Consider the following 18,000-nt stretch of genomic DNA (forward strand, 5'->3'; position numbering starts at 1 on the left):
ATAGTGGAGGAACAGTAATTGCGTCCAATGTAGCCAGAACTTTTACCACCTCGTGGTATACCCCTGTAGGTGTATCATAAACACCTTTGTTGATAAACTGTAGATCTGTCGTCTTCCAATGTAGGAACCATAACCGCCTCCTGTGTTGCTGAACTTGAAATATTCTGCGACTCCCATGCAAGTGCTTCCTGCACCCGCCTCATAGAAATATCGTAGATCCCTGGTTTGCCTCAGAAATTATCCTAAGACGACTCTACATGAGCTACCGAAGTAGTAGTCCATGACCTCGTCACCCATGGTGAAGACCAAACATTTGTCGCAGTAGATCCTTAGTGGTTTTCGTTTGTCACCACTCGGTATGAGTTTGGGAATTCTCCAAAGTTATCTCCAAAGATTATGTTTGCGGTTAGTTCCTTGTCCCCCTGTTTTCTGTTGATACCTGCGTGGCATCCAATCTTGTCAGATGTCACTTAATTTCTAAAGTAAATTGTTGACCTTGCACAGATCTACAAGGGAAAATTGTATCAGAGTTAATGGATTTAAGGGAAATGCAATATTACACTTAACTAAATTATTATTACATGAATCAGGAGATATGTACACAGGAGCTAAAGGCACTAGCTCTGTGGCACTGAAGTTATGTTAGTTCACAAATCAATTAGTGTCACTATGTAAAAACCAGAGAATGTTAAGCCCTCTAGGGGATAAGAATTAATTGCATGAAATGATCATTGCAACTACCATAAATCATAAAATAATAGATAACAGCAGCTCTTCAATCTTCCACCCTGAGACATGAAACTGATGATAGTATAAACACCTTGGCACTGTGGGAGCACAGGCGATGTACACAATGTCCCCTGTCTCCTATTCTGCATATTAAGACTGTACTGTAATGCTAGATTTAAAATGTGATTAATGTGACTGGGACTTGCTTAAGGCAGAGATAGCAAAATGAAAGAACACTTATGAATGTGAATCACAAATATTTTCCACTTCATTTATTCTCTGAAGGAGAAGCAATGGGGATTTAGTTTATTTATGAAAGCAGGCAGAAATTAAAAGAGTGAGAGAATTCTGCATCTGTCATGATTTAGAGCTACTTCTGTTGCTGGGGTCCTCATACTCCGTTGGTTGCACAGAAGTTTGGTAGCTCCTACAACGCATATTATTGCTACCACAACTCCAATTACTGGAACTGTGTAGCAATCGTTGAAGAAGAATCCACCTTCATCGTTATCCTGTAGCGGTGAAACCGTAACCATCTCCTGTGTAGGCGGAACTTTAAGCACCTCGTGGTCCCATGTAAGTGTTTCACGAACACCTTTGTCGAATAATTGTAGATCCTGGCTAAGCTCACGAACCATCTCAAAACGACTCTGCATGCGCCATTCTTAAGCATCTGCGACCCCTATAGGTGCATCTTAATACCCTCGTTGCTGAACTGTAGGTTCGACGTCCCCCGATGAAGGAATCGTAACCATCACCTCGTTGTCAACTTGAAATATCCCGTGACTACTATGCAAGTGCATCTTGCACCCGCCTCGTAGAAGATTGTAGACTCCTGATTTGTCCCAAAATGTATCCTGCGACAATCCATCGACGATATTTCGTCCGTGAAAAGGCAACTCTTAACATCGTCGCCCGTGTGAAGATCCGACCTTTTGCGTTGTAGATCCTAAGTTGTTTTCGTTGTCACCCTCGTGTGAAGTTGGGAATTCTCTAAAGTCATCGTGTGTCCGTGTTTCGTCATTAATAGGTTCTAACTGACTTATTGACAAGTCTACATGATCTTAGAAGAAATAAAGTCTTGCTTTAACACACGAATCTGTCATAAACTAATATACCCAATCCCATAGACAATTATTAAGGACCAAAATTCTTCACTAAAATAAAATATGATCTTTATCTATTGACTATATTAAGCTTATTGGGAGAATTATTATCACTAACTGACCACTCATTATTAATCCTGTATCTGACAAATATACTATCAAAAACCCCATAATGTCTATACAGCAAAATCCCTGTAATGTTTATACAGCTAAGCTCCATCAAACATAATGTTGAATATCCCTTCTATCTTACGTATTCCAAGATAAATTCTACCTCCTCTCTATAATAGAAATCCTATGTAAAGTGTTACCATAAAAAAAATGCTTAATCCCAATTACAAGTTTCCCTTGTAGAAATAATAATAACAATAATTCAACTTTTCTCAGTACAAAATGTATATGGAGAAAAAAAATAATTCACCGCTTTTCCATTACAAAACCTAGTATGTATTGTCATGCAAATTGCTGCTGCAACATATCAGTATCGACCTCTGAATTTGACCCCTTAAATTCTTCCCCGTGGAAAGTCATCATCGACATTCCTGAAAATGGTGCAAACTTCTGAGTAATCAACTCCAAAAGAAAATGTCAACAATCGGTCTCATCACAGCATTATCAGCATTAAGCCACCTGTGTATACAACATGTGCTCAAATCGCACTATGGATTTGTCTAGTCACACTCGTCAGAAATCATCATTCCTTCAAATGGCCCTAAAATCATTTATTAAATCCTCGATGGGAATCCTCAATATATTTTTATTGATACTATAGTACCACATTCCTCAAAAATTATGCTCAGGACATCCTCGTTGTCACCTCAAGGGTACCCCAAAAATTGTCGTTGAAAACTTCTATTAAAAAAACACCAATTATAAAATACACCACACAGGCCATTTGACCACCAATGTACCGCAAAGTAACGCATTTATGATACTGCCATATATATATAAAACCCCGATAATCACCTAGTCAGGATATAAACCACAGAAAACCACAATTCAAGAATTATGCATAACAATTATATACCGCCAAATATAACCACTTGTGAACATAACCTCATAAAATACAATACCTTTATAGGGCCCCATAAAACCATAACACCAAAAAGAACCACAATCACCACCACTTTTGGCTCATAAAATCACAGATCACCACCAAAAATCATAGCCACAAAAAAATTCACCAGCAAAAGAGCCACAATAAACCAATACAACCAAGAATCGCCAAATCACCGCCAGGTATCATCAACATCACAGACCTCTTATAATATTTCTCAACTTAACAGTAATTTCCCATATTTTGTCACCCCATTTTTCATCATGAAGTAATTACTTCTGGTTTTTACACCAAATCGCCGCAGTTTGCGCATAATAAGAAAATTAGCGGAAGAATGAAAGGAAAAAAAAAAGTTACATTAAACTGATTAATCACATTCCATCATCAATTTTCAAAATCTGAAAAAGATGCAACGGCGCGAGGTTATCTTATTAGCTACTACTACTAACCTTTTTCAATTTAGATATGTGAGTTAATTTTGACTGACCTGTCTTTTCATCTAAGACTACAAATCTGTTTTCTGTCTTTTCCTCAATAACTCTAAAAGGACCTTCAAATTTCGGACCCAATTTGTAATTTAGTTTATTTCTCACATTGATTTTAAAAAATACATCGTCTCCAACAGCAATTTTAACATCTAATAATTTCTTGTTACTTCTTTCCACCATTTCTCGGGTTGTAGCCTCGAGATTCCGGCTGAGACAAGCATGTCTCTCCTTTGCTGTGGAAATTAATGCTTCGATTGTATTTTCTCCGTGATGAGGTACAGTTAGCAGATCAAATGTGCCTCGTGCTTGGCTACCAAACAGTGCCTCAAATGGAGACATTTTAATGGAATTACTGACCATAGTGTTAATGTTATGTCTAATAACATCTATATATCTGTCAGAGTTTTTATCATTTCCTCCCACAGTCTTCCTGAGAGCCTCGAGCACTTTCCTGTTTGCTCTTTCACATAACCCATTAGCTTCAGGTCTGTATGGAATAATTGTTACTTTCTGTATCCCCATGACTTCTGCCAAACACATTAAAGTCTTGTTTACAAATTCTCTCCTATTGTCGGTCAATGAAACCTCAGCTGAGCCATATCTGCAATTGATACCATTGAAAAATGCTATAGCTACTTCTTTGGCTGTTTTATGCTTAAGTGGAAAAAGTTCTACTATCCTCGTTAGTTCATCTATTACCAACAGGTACTTATTCGCATACCTATATTCTCAAAAATTTCCTAGGATATCCATATGTATTCTCTGAAAAGGTCTACTTGGTATCAGATATGACCCTAATTTGCAGGAAGTTATCCTTGCGGGTTTGTAAGCATTGCATACTGTAGTTTTTCACAAAATTTTCCACATCTTTCCCCATATTTTTTCAAATATATTTAGCACGCACCTCATTATACGTTTTTTTCTATCCCCAAGTATGTACTACCGAACCTGCAATGTACTATATCCAAAACCACTGGAATTAGGACTTTCGGAATCACGATCTGTGTTGTCTCCTTTACTTTCACTAGTCCTTAATTTATATTTAATTTTCCTGACCAACAGATTATATTTAATTTTCCTGACCAACAGATTACCTTCTAATTCTAAACCTGAAAAAGGTAACTTATAACCTTTCCTGACTGATTCCCCTCTGAGGAACGCTTTTGCGCCTGCCAAAATTTCATCTTCATCCTGCCTTTGCTCTGAGACTCATATCCCATTGCATAGAATCACTTGTAACTAGTGCAACTTGAGATCCTTCCGTATCATAAAAATTTCTACTATGGACATCCATGACTACATTTAATTTGCCTTCTATATATATGAGCTTTGCATCGAAGTCCCTGATAGTTAAGAACCATCGAGCTCTTTTGGGTGACAAATCGGGTTTATTAAAAAGATCCAATAATGGATTGTGGTCTGTAAGCACTTCTACTTTATTCCCCATCAGTAGCATTTTAAAATGAACGAAACTTGATACTATTGCAAAGGCTTCTTTATCTATGGTAGCCATTAATCTTTCATTGCTGCCATTTGTCTTAAATTTCCTGCTATAAAACGCGATGGGATTGAACCTCCCATCAAATTTTTGCATAAGGCAAGCACCTATACCCTCCTGACTGGCACCAGTCAGCAATGTGAATGGTTTGCTGAAATCTGGAAATTTCAGAACTTGGGAATTCATTAACGCATCATTAAGATTTTTAAAAATCACTTCTTGTGGTTCTCCCCCAATGAAATTGAATGTCTTACCGCAATACATCTGTTAGAGGAAATGCTATATTAGAAAATCCTTTCACAAACCTATGAAAAAATTCTGCCATCCCTAGGAATGACTTAATTTCTTTTTTTGATTTCAAGGTACAAAAATCTGGTATTGCTTTGACTTTATCATTGTTAACTCTAACCCCTTCCTTAGATATGACATGACCTAAATATGTCATTTGCCTCTTCAAGAAGGAACACTTAGTTAGCTTCATTTTCAATCCTGCTAACCTAAGTCTCCTAAGTACTTTCTTAAGCACTTCTACCCAATAACCGGTGCAAAACTTTGTTTACCAACCTGGTAAATGTCATTGGACTACCCGATAAACCGAATGGCATCCGCGTAAATTCATAGTGTCCCTTGGGCACTGAAATTGCAGTATATTTCTTATTATTTTTACTAAGAGGGAGCTGCAAAAAACCCTGCGCTAAATCAGTTGAGCTATAAATATTATGTCCCCCGATTTCTACAAAAAGATCTGGTAAGCAAGCGACTGGGTAAAGGTCAGGAATCGACGCATACTCGGACAGAGCTGTCCTTAGCATTGCTAACAGAGGAAAGTTGTATGGAGACGCACTAGGTCTAATGATTACTTCCTCTTCCCATTTACTGACCTCTTTTTCTACCTGTTCTCTGATTTTGAAAGGTATGTGGCATGCAGGAATGAAAATGGGTTTCGTACCTTCCTCTAAGTTTACCTTATGTTCTAACACATTAGTCAATCCCAGTTTATCCCCTCGTAAAGCTACCGTGTTCCCAAATTCTGCCAAAAGCTCACTTATCGCTTCTATATGCTCTTTATAATCTGCATTAGCTAAATGTTCTCTAAATATTTGCTTCCTTGATTTCTGCCTCTGAAAACTCAGTTTTCCCCTCTACAATAGCCACTGAACCACTGTAATTACTCCAATCTTGGAGTTCTACCACATATGTATTCTTCTGGTATTTCCTTACTGTATCATTACAGTTCAGTAATTCTACCCATGTAACACCAGTGTTTGATACACTGTTCACTGATGCAGTGCTAATAACCCCTCTTAGTTTCTCACTGCCATCAATTACACATACTTCCGTGGGCAATTTCACTTCCCTAAGTTTGACTTTTACCATAGTCTTTGAACCTGGCATTAAAATAACATCCTCTAATAATACACATTTATATATGTGGTTAGTACCTCCCTGTTCCACGATCCCATAAATATCACCACCTGTGGCTCTCATTCCATCCACCAAGACCCCATTGTTAGTATCAATAATAATATCAGTATTAATATCAGCATCACGACCCATAGTGCCATTGTTAAACCGGCCAAAATTGTTACCACTGTGGCCCTCAATATCCCGTTTATCATCACCGTAGTTATTCCCCGTATCATCAGTGTGGGTTTTGGTATCACCACTCCCCATATCCCTGGTATCATTACCATTAGCACCACCAAAAGCATCCCCATTTTCAGTATTCCCCATATCCTCAGTTTCACTTGCGTCCTCATAAGGGATAAAAACACCAGGTATTCCAACCATTATACCACTAACACCTGTATGGACCGATATCTTGTGTCTTCTAAATGCAGGATGGCCCAGCAAAAGTCTGTTGCCCAGTGCAACCCCTTGTATAACCAAAAATGGTTCTATTAACACTCTGTCATCCAGAGTAAACTGTATTCTAACAAAACCCAGCATATTTAATCTATGGGCTTGTACAGTTGGACATAGGTTTACCTGGTACACCGTCTTGAGAGACTTCGACAAATTACATGGTAACAGTGTTTACTGAGGGAGATGGGGGGGAGAACTCCTTCTCTGCTAGCAAGAGTTCCACCAATAAGCTCTGGAGTTCGTTTGGTGGGCGGATTTATTAGGCATGGTGGGAGAAAGAGACACACACACACGGAGAGAAGAAATCTGAGCAGTTTATATCGTTGTAATAAAGATGTTGTCTCACTTGTAATATAAGTTTGTTTATTAAGGTTCCATTTAACTTTTGGCCAAGACGTTATCTTACCACCGTGTCTATTAATATATATTGGTCTTATTCATTACACAATACTTAAAATGTATCAACATTTTAAAGTTATATTGGTATTGCCAAAAATCACAAACATCATAATAGGATATTTTAACCTTATAACGTAAGCCAAGTTTACAGCATCGGTTGCAGTGCGTTTCCTACAAATTCTACAATAGGAAGCTATAAAGCAGCACTTGATAGAATATACCTTTGAACGTAGCCAGTTTAGCAGCATCGGTTGCAGTGCGTTTCCTACAAATTCTACAATAGGAAGCTATAAAGCAGCACTTGATTGAATATACCCAAAAACTCAATGAATGTGTTGAGAGTCTCCGACATTTAGCTCCTCTCTCTCTCTCTCTCTCTCTCTCTCTCTCTCTCTCTCTCTCTCTCTCTCTCTCTCTCTCTCTCTCTCTCTCTCTCTCTCTCAGCTATACTAGCTAACTTAGAGACATGATGCCATCTAGAAAAAACCCTGCGCTCAGTTTGCAGTTCTGATATGTCATTAGTGTATTCAGGAGAGGATCAGTGACCCAGTATTATCGAAGATTGCTCTTCCTGACAATATCCATAAGCATAACCAAAACAAAGAAATTTCTCATCTCTGATACCGTAATGTCACACCACTCTTGTCCCTTGAGTGTTTGCTTGATATATTTCCCAATTTCATAACAGTCAGTTCCATTATAGAATCATTAAAAACAGAATAAAAAAACTTTATTCCTGATATAGTTTCATGCGGCAAAAAATTATCACCACCAATCCTTTGCCACACAGGATTAGCTGGTTTGACATTTCTGACAACCTCCTCGGCCACCCTTACCTCCCCTCTCCCACGCAGTTCATACAAATGGAAGATGCAGTGCAAACGGCCAGCAAGACCTCTAATAAGGCACTAAGTAGTACAGAAACAATATCGATACAATAAGGTATGAAGGCGTGCAAATTTAAAAACTTAAGAACGTCACATGACGTAAACAACATGTGTGGGATGACCTCTGCAACACGTCATATGACGTGGTTGACCTTTTAAGGGTTAACTGTTGTTTTTCTAAAATTATGTATACACTGATATATTATAGACTATATATTTCGTTGACCTCAGGTGATAGGTGAAGTCATTTGGTCTTTCCTTATAGTGGCTGACATAAAGAGAGTATCATCTACTGAATTGACAGTTACCTTTTAAAATATCCTACAGAGCATATGACCCTTATACTTAGAAACGACAACGACGGCCAAAAAATATGCCACATTTTTACTCTTGTTCATGTAACTTAGGTTTTAACCAAAGATACATTGAAAATATCAGTAAGATATAAAGCATTACATTTCAAATAATGGAAACTATTTTATAGATTCCAAGAAGCTAATAAGCGAAAATAAGAGGCGAAGTATCATATCTGTATCGGCCACGCCACAGTGAACAAAGTATACAGGTAAGGCAATTTGCCAATACTGTTACCGACCTCACTGTATGAAAACAGTGCTCAGCGAGTCATTCAGTTCTATAATTCAATGCTGTTAACAAGAAACGGTGATTAGGAAGACATCAAAAACATGTGGGGCCTGAGTAAGTAGGAAAGTTTACTGCAATACTCTCAATATTGTATGGAGGCAGTATGCCATTTTTTTATTTTTTTTTTTTTTAACAGAAACTTCGAATATTATATCAAGAATATCATGGTTATAATAAGAACTTGTTGTGAATTATGTTTATTAAAACATATAATCAAATAACTAGTGAGAACAAAATGAAAACATTTCATGTCCTATTACATAAAATATAACATTTATATTATACCTTGACCATCCACCCTCTCTCTCAGTCACTTCCCTCAATCTGTTGAGCATCGAATGAAAAAGGTTGAAAATTTGCTGCAGCCTCCTACAAATTTCCCACTGAGAGTTGATGTGAGCCATGAGTTGCTGTGTTGTTCTCTCATGTTCCTTTTTCCATGTGTTCACCATCTGGGCCCACACGTGTTCAATCACATTCATATCTGCTCCTTTGCTCAGCCATTCAAGAAGAAGCAGGTTATCCTATCTGGCAAACCACTCTTGAAAAACGCAAGCAATGTGAATGGGACTCCAGTCATGCATGAACAGGATGGGCCCTGGTGGGGAGGGAAAATTCCTTTCTCGTAACAAAGGCAAGAAGGAGGTTTGCAGCAGCTCAAAATACTTAGCTGCATTAAATCGTCCCCCGATACGGAACACATCTCCCATACCATGCAGACACACCCAGCCCCATACGTTACAGGTGACATGGCTGGATCGAACCACCTCAACAATGTTACAGGGTTCATATCTGAATGAGAGAAAAAAATGGGGGTGTATAATATAAATCAAATATATACCTTTGGAGAATTTAACTTCTCAGTGATGAACAACACTGAAAGAATTCTATTTGAGGAAAAATAGCAAATGATGTCACTGTCCCTTACCTAATATTTATCTTAGAAATAGCACTCTTATTTATGTTTACTCCCTTTATATATTTTGACAGTCCACTTCCGTGGAACAAAATTTGAAGATTAATGATTAATATAAAGAAGAATGCAATTGATAATTGATGCAAGTAATGATTTTGCTTATCATACCGAGTTCTATTTGTTTGCCAACAATGCAGCTTCCCATGTGATGTGGACGGGAAGCACTTCTTGTCAGTAAAGATGAGCCGGTCCCAAAAGTCCAAACCCTTATCAGCATAACATTGGGCAAAATCAAGCCTTCCCGCCTTATGTTGCTCCGTCAAGAGCTCCTTCGTCGCTGGAGTTCTGTGATGAATCCCAGCAGCATGGAGTTTGTCTCGTACTGTCATCGATGACACTTCTAAATCCAAGGTCTTCAGAAATGGCCTCGGCATTGGTTAAGGGTTGCTCTCAAACCGCCCCGATAATGGCGTCATCCTCAGCTAGGGTGGTTTTCCGTGGACCCCCTGGCCTAGCTAAGAGAACATATTATCTTAAATGTTTAACTTATAATTTTTATAACATTGCAATCAATTCTAGATTCTTCTAATTTTGTACTCGATGGATTGATCATAATTTAGTAAACATGGCCGTATATTTTTGGTTTCAAAAGCATATCAAATAGAACGTGATTACATATTTCCATAATATTCTCAATTTGGTTGGTGGTTATTAAAACTGTAAATCATTCCTGAGCCATCACTGAAATTACATTTAATATATAAACTATAGCTATCATTAGACGCACAATGACTGTGACGGGGTGGGCACAAATAAAATGCTCTTATAGGCTTTATTTTACAGAGACAACTCAATCGACTATCTAACTTTGTTCATGGTTGAGGTTGGCAAGGGCCAACCACCCACCGGTGTGGAATTATGGAGGTACACCTGAAATATTACTGTGGTGTTGGGATGGCTGTGGATATCTGTAGTCTAACCAAAATTATAATAGCGAGATGAAATACATTTCAGAAAGAAACCTTCACATTAAATAAGCAAGATTTAATAACCATGAACAATGTAACATATCCACCAATCATTCAGCATAAACAACTTGCGCAAGTCGTTCAAGTTCCCACACTCTTCCCACCCTTCTTATCCACAACTGTACCGTGGTGGGGGACACACCAACATCACGTGCAATGGTTTGTATGGAGAAGCCATTGTCGCATAAATTGACAATTCGTCCTCGCAGCGCCAGATTTGTGTCCCTTCGATTCATGGTGAGTGGTTATGAAGTCTGACCCATTTAAAAATCCTGCTGTCGACCTCACCTCCGTTGGGATTCAGACTCTGTTTCGAATTGAGTAAAACAATACCATGCTTCATATATCATTATATTGTTCCTTGATTGCAGGATTAGCTAATAGGGATCATAATCACCATGGTATGAAATAAAGATACTACTGTCAAATATAATGTGCTCATGCAATTATTGTTCCTGTTAATAATTACATTAAGAAATGAATAATCGTCGAGCACTGCTTCGTAAAATGAGCTCGGTAAAAGTGTTCGCGAATTCTCTAACCTATTTTCTGTAACTAAGATACGTATAAGTACGAGATTTTGCTATAGTGTACTACACCTAGCACCATAATTTATAAGAGTATCATGAATCACAAATTATAAAGAATAGACACATGTCCTGTACGAAGAGGCAAAAGGCTTGATTAGCCAGAAATGGATACGAACACAACAGTATAAAAAAACTTCGCCTACCCTCTCCCTCCACCCCAACTTCCACCCCTTTCCTCTTCCTTCCTTTGCCTCTCCTCCCCCTCTCTCTCTCTCTCTCTCTCTCTCTCTCTCTCTCTCTCTCTCTCTCCTTTTCATTCTATATGTATTTACAAGAGAGAGTGAGTTTAACCCAAACCTTCTTCTTGTAAATGTTGTTGTATACAGAAAATATACCGTACTATAATAATATTAGGATAAACACTAAAAACACGCAGGCATTAAAGATAAACAAGAAAATATTTCAAGTGGAGCTTTTCGTTAGCCATATACTCTATCCACAAGCATATCTACTTCGTCTATTCATCAGGGTTGCAACAGGCCCACCTTACCCTTAGTCCCCCACCCATTTCAGTTGTAGCAAAGCCAGGCTGAGGACACCGGTACAGCAAAAGCAAGAAGCTTTATCAGTTTGAATTACATTTTAGGATTCCAAAACCTGTAAGACGGCTTAACAACAAGAATTCAATCCCCGACACCACACCCCCCACCCTCCGAAAAAATATATATGCATATATTAGATTAGTCAAGATTAGAGGGTGTTAATGACATATCAAAACTGCATACTTAGCGCAGTGGTATTTCTAGATGACATGTCACTTTAAATTAGCTAATATGAGAGAGAGAGAGAGAGAGAGAGAGAGAGAGAGAGAGAGAGAGAGAGAGAGAGAGTGAGAGAGAGACTTTCAATACCTTTGCTGAGTTTTTGGGTAATATTCAATCAAGTGATGCTGCTCTTCTCTTTATAGCTTCCTATTATATTATTGGTAGGAAACGCACTGCAACCGATACTATAAACTTGGCTTAAGTGATAAGGTTAAAATATCCTGTTATGATGTTCGTGATTCTCTCTAATACCAAAATATAACTCTAAAATTTTGATCAATTTTAAGTATTGCATAATGAATATGACCGATATATAATAACAGACACGGTGGTAAGATAACGCCTTAGACGAAAGTTAAATGGAATCTTAATAAACAAACTTATATTAAAAGTGAGACAGTAATCTTATTTATATAACTTGCTCAGATTTATTATTTTTTCTTTTACTCCGTGTGAGTGTGTGTGTGTATGTGTGTCTTTTTCCAACCATACCTAATGACTCCTCCCACTGAAAGAATTCCAGAGCTTATTGGTGGAACTCTTGCTTAGAGAGGAAGAGTCCTCCCCCCATCCCCCTCAGTAAACACTGTTACCGTATAATTTTTTTGAAGTCCCTCAAGAAGGTATACCATGGAAACCTGTGTCCAACTGTACATCACACACCGCCTCCATTGATGGTTTCAAAGGGTAATGGGAGAACATGGATTGATACAGATTATGGCCCATTAAATTTATAGACACTCCAGTGTCTATGAAGGACGGGATATCCACATCCTCCACTGTTCCAAATGCTATTGGCCTGGCCTCTGGGGCTTCCCCCACGAGACCACAATGGCACGTACAAATCATCTGTACCCTTTTTGTTGATCGGCTTTCCAAAAATTTCACCGATCCCTTTGCCCTTTTAAGTGACCTACCCGGGGAGTTCTAGTATTGTAACTCCCGAATTTCTGAGGTGTAGGTCTCGCATCCCTCCATATCTGCCAACAGTGATCGACACTTTTACACATTCGACAATATTTGACTCTACATACTTCCTTTGTGTGCCCTGGTTTGTTACAATTGCAGCAACGCAACTGCTGTTGCCTTTAATCGATCGATCCTCTATTACATTTCACTTTTACACATAAATGGGGAGAAGGAAAATCTGTCTCTTTGTATTGTATTTCTTGGGCTGGTCCCATTAAAAAATGTACTATCTGCCATGGGACATTTGGACATATGTTTCTGAATTTTGGCCTAAATTAGTTCCTCATCTGGTATAGATTCAATCTTTTTGTCAAAACTGTTTACGATTGCATCTGGGACATCGTGCAGGAAAGGTTTCATCAGTCATTGACCACTTCATGCAAAACTCCAGCATGAAAATGGTGGTGACTGGGAAGAGAATCGTCCTTAATTTATCCTCATTCCACCTGTTCTCAGGACCAGAGTATCTCAACCTCTAGATACCCAATTTACCATCCCCATAAGGTTCTCAACAAGAGAGGTAATCAAAATTATTTTGTTATTTGTGGGCATCATCAAGCCACATGGCTTCATGTAGACCTTCTTAAGCCCTACAAGACCCAATCAGACAATAAAGACTCTCCCTCCAGGCCCTTTTTCTCTGCTGTGGTGGGTATAGTTGATCCCTGCCCCCCAAACCACCAGAACCGAACTCCCAGGTGCAAGAGAATATCAACTACATCACCAAGGGTTTGACAAAAACTCAGACAGAGGACATTAAGGCATCACTACTAGAATACAACGAGGTGGTTCAGGACTTGCTTGGCTGTACCTCAGTCCTCGAACACCACATAACACTCGAGGATAACACTCCGCCAATAGCCGAGGGGTTTTATAAGATGAATTCACATAATGACAAACATATAAAACAAGTGTAGTTGTAGTTAGAACTTGGCTTAATTGAACCTAGCACTAGTGCTTGGTCGTCCCTGGTGGTACTTATACCTAAGGAGGGAGGAGGAGACAGATTATGTGTGGACTTTCGAAAATTGAACAATCACCAAACCAGAGTAGTACCCACTCTCATATATAAACATGTGCTTGTACAGCCTCAGCAAAACTCCCTTTCTAAGCAAGATCAGCTTAGAGAAAGGATGTTGGCAGGTTCCCCTCATAGTGGAGTCGTGCCTACTGACCTCTTTTACAACCCAAGATGGGTCTTACCAGTACATGGTGATTCCCTTTGGATTCAAAATGATGAACAAGATTCTTGCTTGGATTGAAAATTGGGTTGTGTACTTAAACAACATTGTAATTTGTGCCTTAGCCAGGGAACATCAGCAGGTCCTAACACAGGCCCTTAAGCCTTAAAAAGAGCAAACTTAGTGTTGAATCTAAAGAAATGTCAATCTGGAGTGGCACAAATCATGTATTTTAGAACTCATAGTAGGAGGTGGTAAAATCATGCCATAAGATGCGAATATCCACACTATTTTAGATTTGCCGCATCCAGAAACTAAGAAACAAATGTGATGCTTTGTGGGGATGGTAAAATATTTCCAAAGGTCCATTCCTAAATTCTCCAAAGCTGCAGCTCCAATAACAAGTCTGTTTAAAGAAAATAAGATCTTTAAATGCACAGAAAAATGCAAGAAAGTGTATAATACTTCAAATGCCATCCTAACGAATAAGCCAGTACTAAGTACCCCATGTTATAACAAACCCTTTTACATGGCAGTAGATGTATAGGAGTGGTAATGCTCCAAATTACCAATGGTATCAGACATCCCCTGGCATACTACTCGAAGAAACTGAACCCAGCAGAACCAAGATACAGCACTATTGAAAAGGAATTACAAGGGATGGTACTTGCTATGAAACACTGTGAAGCATACAACACTGATCACAAGTTCCCCCTAACGGTCCTAACCAACCACAACCCCTTAAGGCATTTGGCTCAATTCAGGAATCAGGACAAACACTTAATGCAGTGGAGTCTAGATATGCAAGATTACAAGTGGAGAATTGAATATGTCCAGGGAACTGAAAATAAAATAGCTGATGTTCTTTCAGTCATTAACTTCTAGGAGGTGTCCTTAACATTCCCTGAGCATTTAGTTTTGCTATCCAGAGGTAACTAAATATCTCCCTTCGGCAACTACATGTATCTTATAGTAATTCCCATATGTAAATGTTCTATTTTACCCCCTTTTGCATACCAATCTTCTTACCTCTTACTTTCCTGCACTGTTACCAGTGCCATACCTTGTGCCTGTATTAACACAAACTGGAATGATAGATGAAATGCAAAGTGAATTATTTATTCACAGTAGATAAGACATTTGCAGAGCTTGTACAAAAATAATGAGTTAGATAGAGTAAAAGATACAGGGAGGTCTGCTTAATGAAAAGTAAATTCCTGAAGAAATTGAATATTGTTTTGAAACTTGAACTGCTACCTTAGGTAATTGTGATATGTGAGTTACTTGGATAAGAGAGAGAGAGAGAGAGAGAGAGAGAGAGAGAGAGAGAGAGAGAGAGAGAGAGAGAGAGAGAGAAAGTCACTCATTGCCTTACTGCTCTAAGGCCATGGCTACCAACATACCTCGAAGAGGTAAATCTTATATCCCTCACCCTCTCTGAGGAGGGGATAACACATTGTCAAGTGCATAGACAGGATGTTCCCTAATCATAGCTATTTCATCAGATATGTTTTCAGGGCTACATGTGCGTAATGCTCTTATGAACAGTTGTGAAAATTTATTTCTTACCTTCATTGCTGTGAACAGATAGAATATGAACATAGACAGAAATATTGGTGGATTTTCTGTACACTATATTGAAACCCATTATCAGTCTTATGTATTATGCAATCTAAAAAGGGTATACAACTTCCCATTTCCTCGGTGAATATTGCTGAAAGAACCGATTCATTTGATTTAACAAAGAAGCTATTTACATGTTCGTTAACGCACATTGTGTTATCATCATACTAAAACATCCCTACGTCTTGTGGAATGATTTTGTTTAATATTACAAATTACTCAACATGGGGATAAAGGGTGGCCCATTGCCAAACCAAAATGTCGAGAGTAAAATTTCCTGTTGAATTCAAATTTATATGGTTTTATTGGCATGTGCCTGGAAAAGGGTATATCCAGCTGACTGCTCCCAAGCACATCCCCTAAAAACTCCAGTAGATCTCAGTGGGTAGCTTTATGAATAAGGAAATTACGTCGAAACTCACTAGCCTGGATTCATTATTAACCTACATATTATTTGTGGTGGTATTGAAATATAGTAACATTTCCTAATTCACAGGTCATTGATTCCACCAGTTCAAGATGTATAAATGTATGTATGTTCTCTTTTACATCATTTTGCACCTAAACCTGGTAAGCGAGCTGAGGAGGAACTGTTCCCTCAGTTTTACGGTCATAGTGGGATTTCGTTTATGCTAACGTTAATTTCTTAATAAACTACCTTAAAGTGAATCATATGCAAAATTTCATTGCTGCATCATAGCCTGTATGATTTTGTAATTAGTTGTTCCACTAGTGACGAGGGATTAAGATAAGAAGAAGCAAAATTCCATTTTGAAAAATCTAACTTACTCTCTGATGAGGTCCTCGTAGCGTAGCCCAGTCGCCACAGATGGTCTCTCCATACATAGCTTTTACTGTTTTGAGTACTTCTTCGACATCAGGAAATGTTTCAGGACAAATGTGAGGTAGACGAGCTCGTATAGTTCTGTTACACTGACAAATTCCTAAACTGAAGGTGATGTCACAGTCACTCACTGTTATTTTATTTATTTGAAAGTCACTGCTAATTACAAGGTCTTTCCTTGGTGCACTTCTTATGACATTTGCAGGCAGTAGGAAGTACAGTCCGATGATCAGGATTATGGCAAATAACCTCTTGTCTCGTAAATATGTCTTCACCCGCATCTGAAATAGTGAAATATATCCAGTAAAACTTTTATTGCTTTAATGTTGGTCTTTTTATTAGTTGTTCTCCTGACCGATTAGCCTTCTTGATTTGTTTTATTTAAAGGTTAGAAGTCTTTGATGAAAGACTAAATATTATCACTTTCAGTTAGAGCACTAATAGTTTTTGCAGCACACAGCAACCATTACAGGAAAACATAATACATGTGGTTCATTAGGTCCAAGCTAAACACCGAGGCTATCGAACAGTTATCTTCTATAAAAAGCAATCAAAAAGATATGGAGAATCTTACCTGGCTTTTAAGACCCTTTTATACAATCATAATTAGAGCATCTTTGAATACCTGACCTCTGAAATAACTTTCTTCAGCAAAAATGTTTCCTAGTTTATTCCTCCGTCATTGCTTATAATGATCAACAAAGGGTATATTTTTATTTATAAGTGTGTTAAAACATACGTTTTTTTCTTGCAAAACATATGATGGCCTTTTTGCAAAAAAATGGTAACAATATTGGATTTGAATTACTTATTTTCTCTCATAAACTAGTGTTCGTGGATTCGACAACATTTGATCCTAATGTTTCTCTAATCTTGATACCATCTTAATGTTGCAGGTTTTCCCCCTTTCCTTGGTTAAAAAAAAAATGTTCCATTGAAATCCACCACAATAATAAAACTGTTGATAAAGAAAATCCTATATGATTTTATACCGCAAATGGGAAAATAAAACTTTAGGAAACAATCATTTGCTTTCATCTACCCAAATACAACCTGATCTGCTGTCACTAACATTAATGAGAAAAAAGAAACACTTAACGATGTTGTTTTATGTATGGTAACGTGCAAAATGTAGAATAAATCCTATACTGGTTCCACATAGATGAACCTATACCGGAGAAATATTGAATATCAACATTCAGTAAGACAAGCACCTGAAAATTCTGTCATTATTGATGTTATTGGTAACAACCTAAGTATAGACTGGTATGTATCACAAATGTTTTATGGAAGTACATCCCAGTACAAAACTCTGATATTTAAAGCTGCGCTTATCAATGGGCAAAGCTTTTTATGTAAGGCACTTTGAATTTTTAGGATAGCATTACCCTGTACATAATCTTCTATACA

General features: G+C 38.0%; 1 protein-coding gene across 1 annotated transcript in view; it reads right to left on the reverse strand.

The window, feature by feature from the left end:
* LOC135198199 (uncharacterized) overlaps window positions 1–17,275 on the reverse strand; it is a 73,749-nt gene extending 56,474 nt beyond the window's left edge. Inside the window, exon 1 of the mRNA XM_064225777.1 lies at window positions 16,536–17,275. Coding sequence (XP_064081847.1) covers window positions 16,536–16,871 — 336 coding nt within the window. The 5' untranslated portion in view covers window positions 16,872–17,275. The remainder of the gene's footprint in view (window positions 1–16,535) is intronic.
* Between the last annotated feature and the right edge of the window lie 725 nt (window positions 17,276–18,000).

This window comes from Macrobrachium nipponense, chromosome 21 (assembly GCF_015104395.2).
Source record: "Macrobrachium nipponense isolate FS-2020 chromosome 21, ASM1510439v2, whole genome shotgun sequence".
Lineage (NCBI taxonomy): Eukaryota > Metazoa > Arthropoda > Malacostraca > Decapoda > Palaemonidae > Macrobrachium > Macrobrachium nipponense.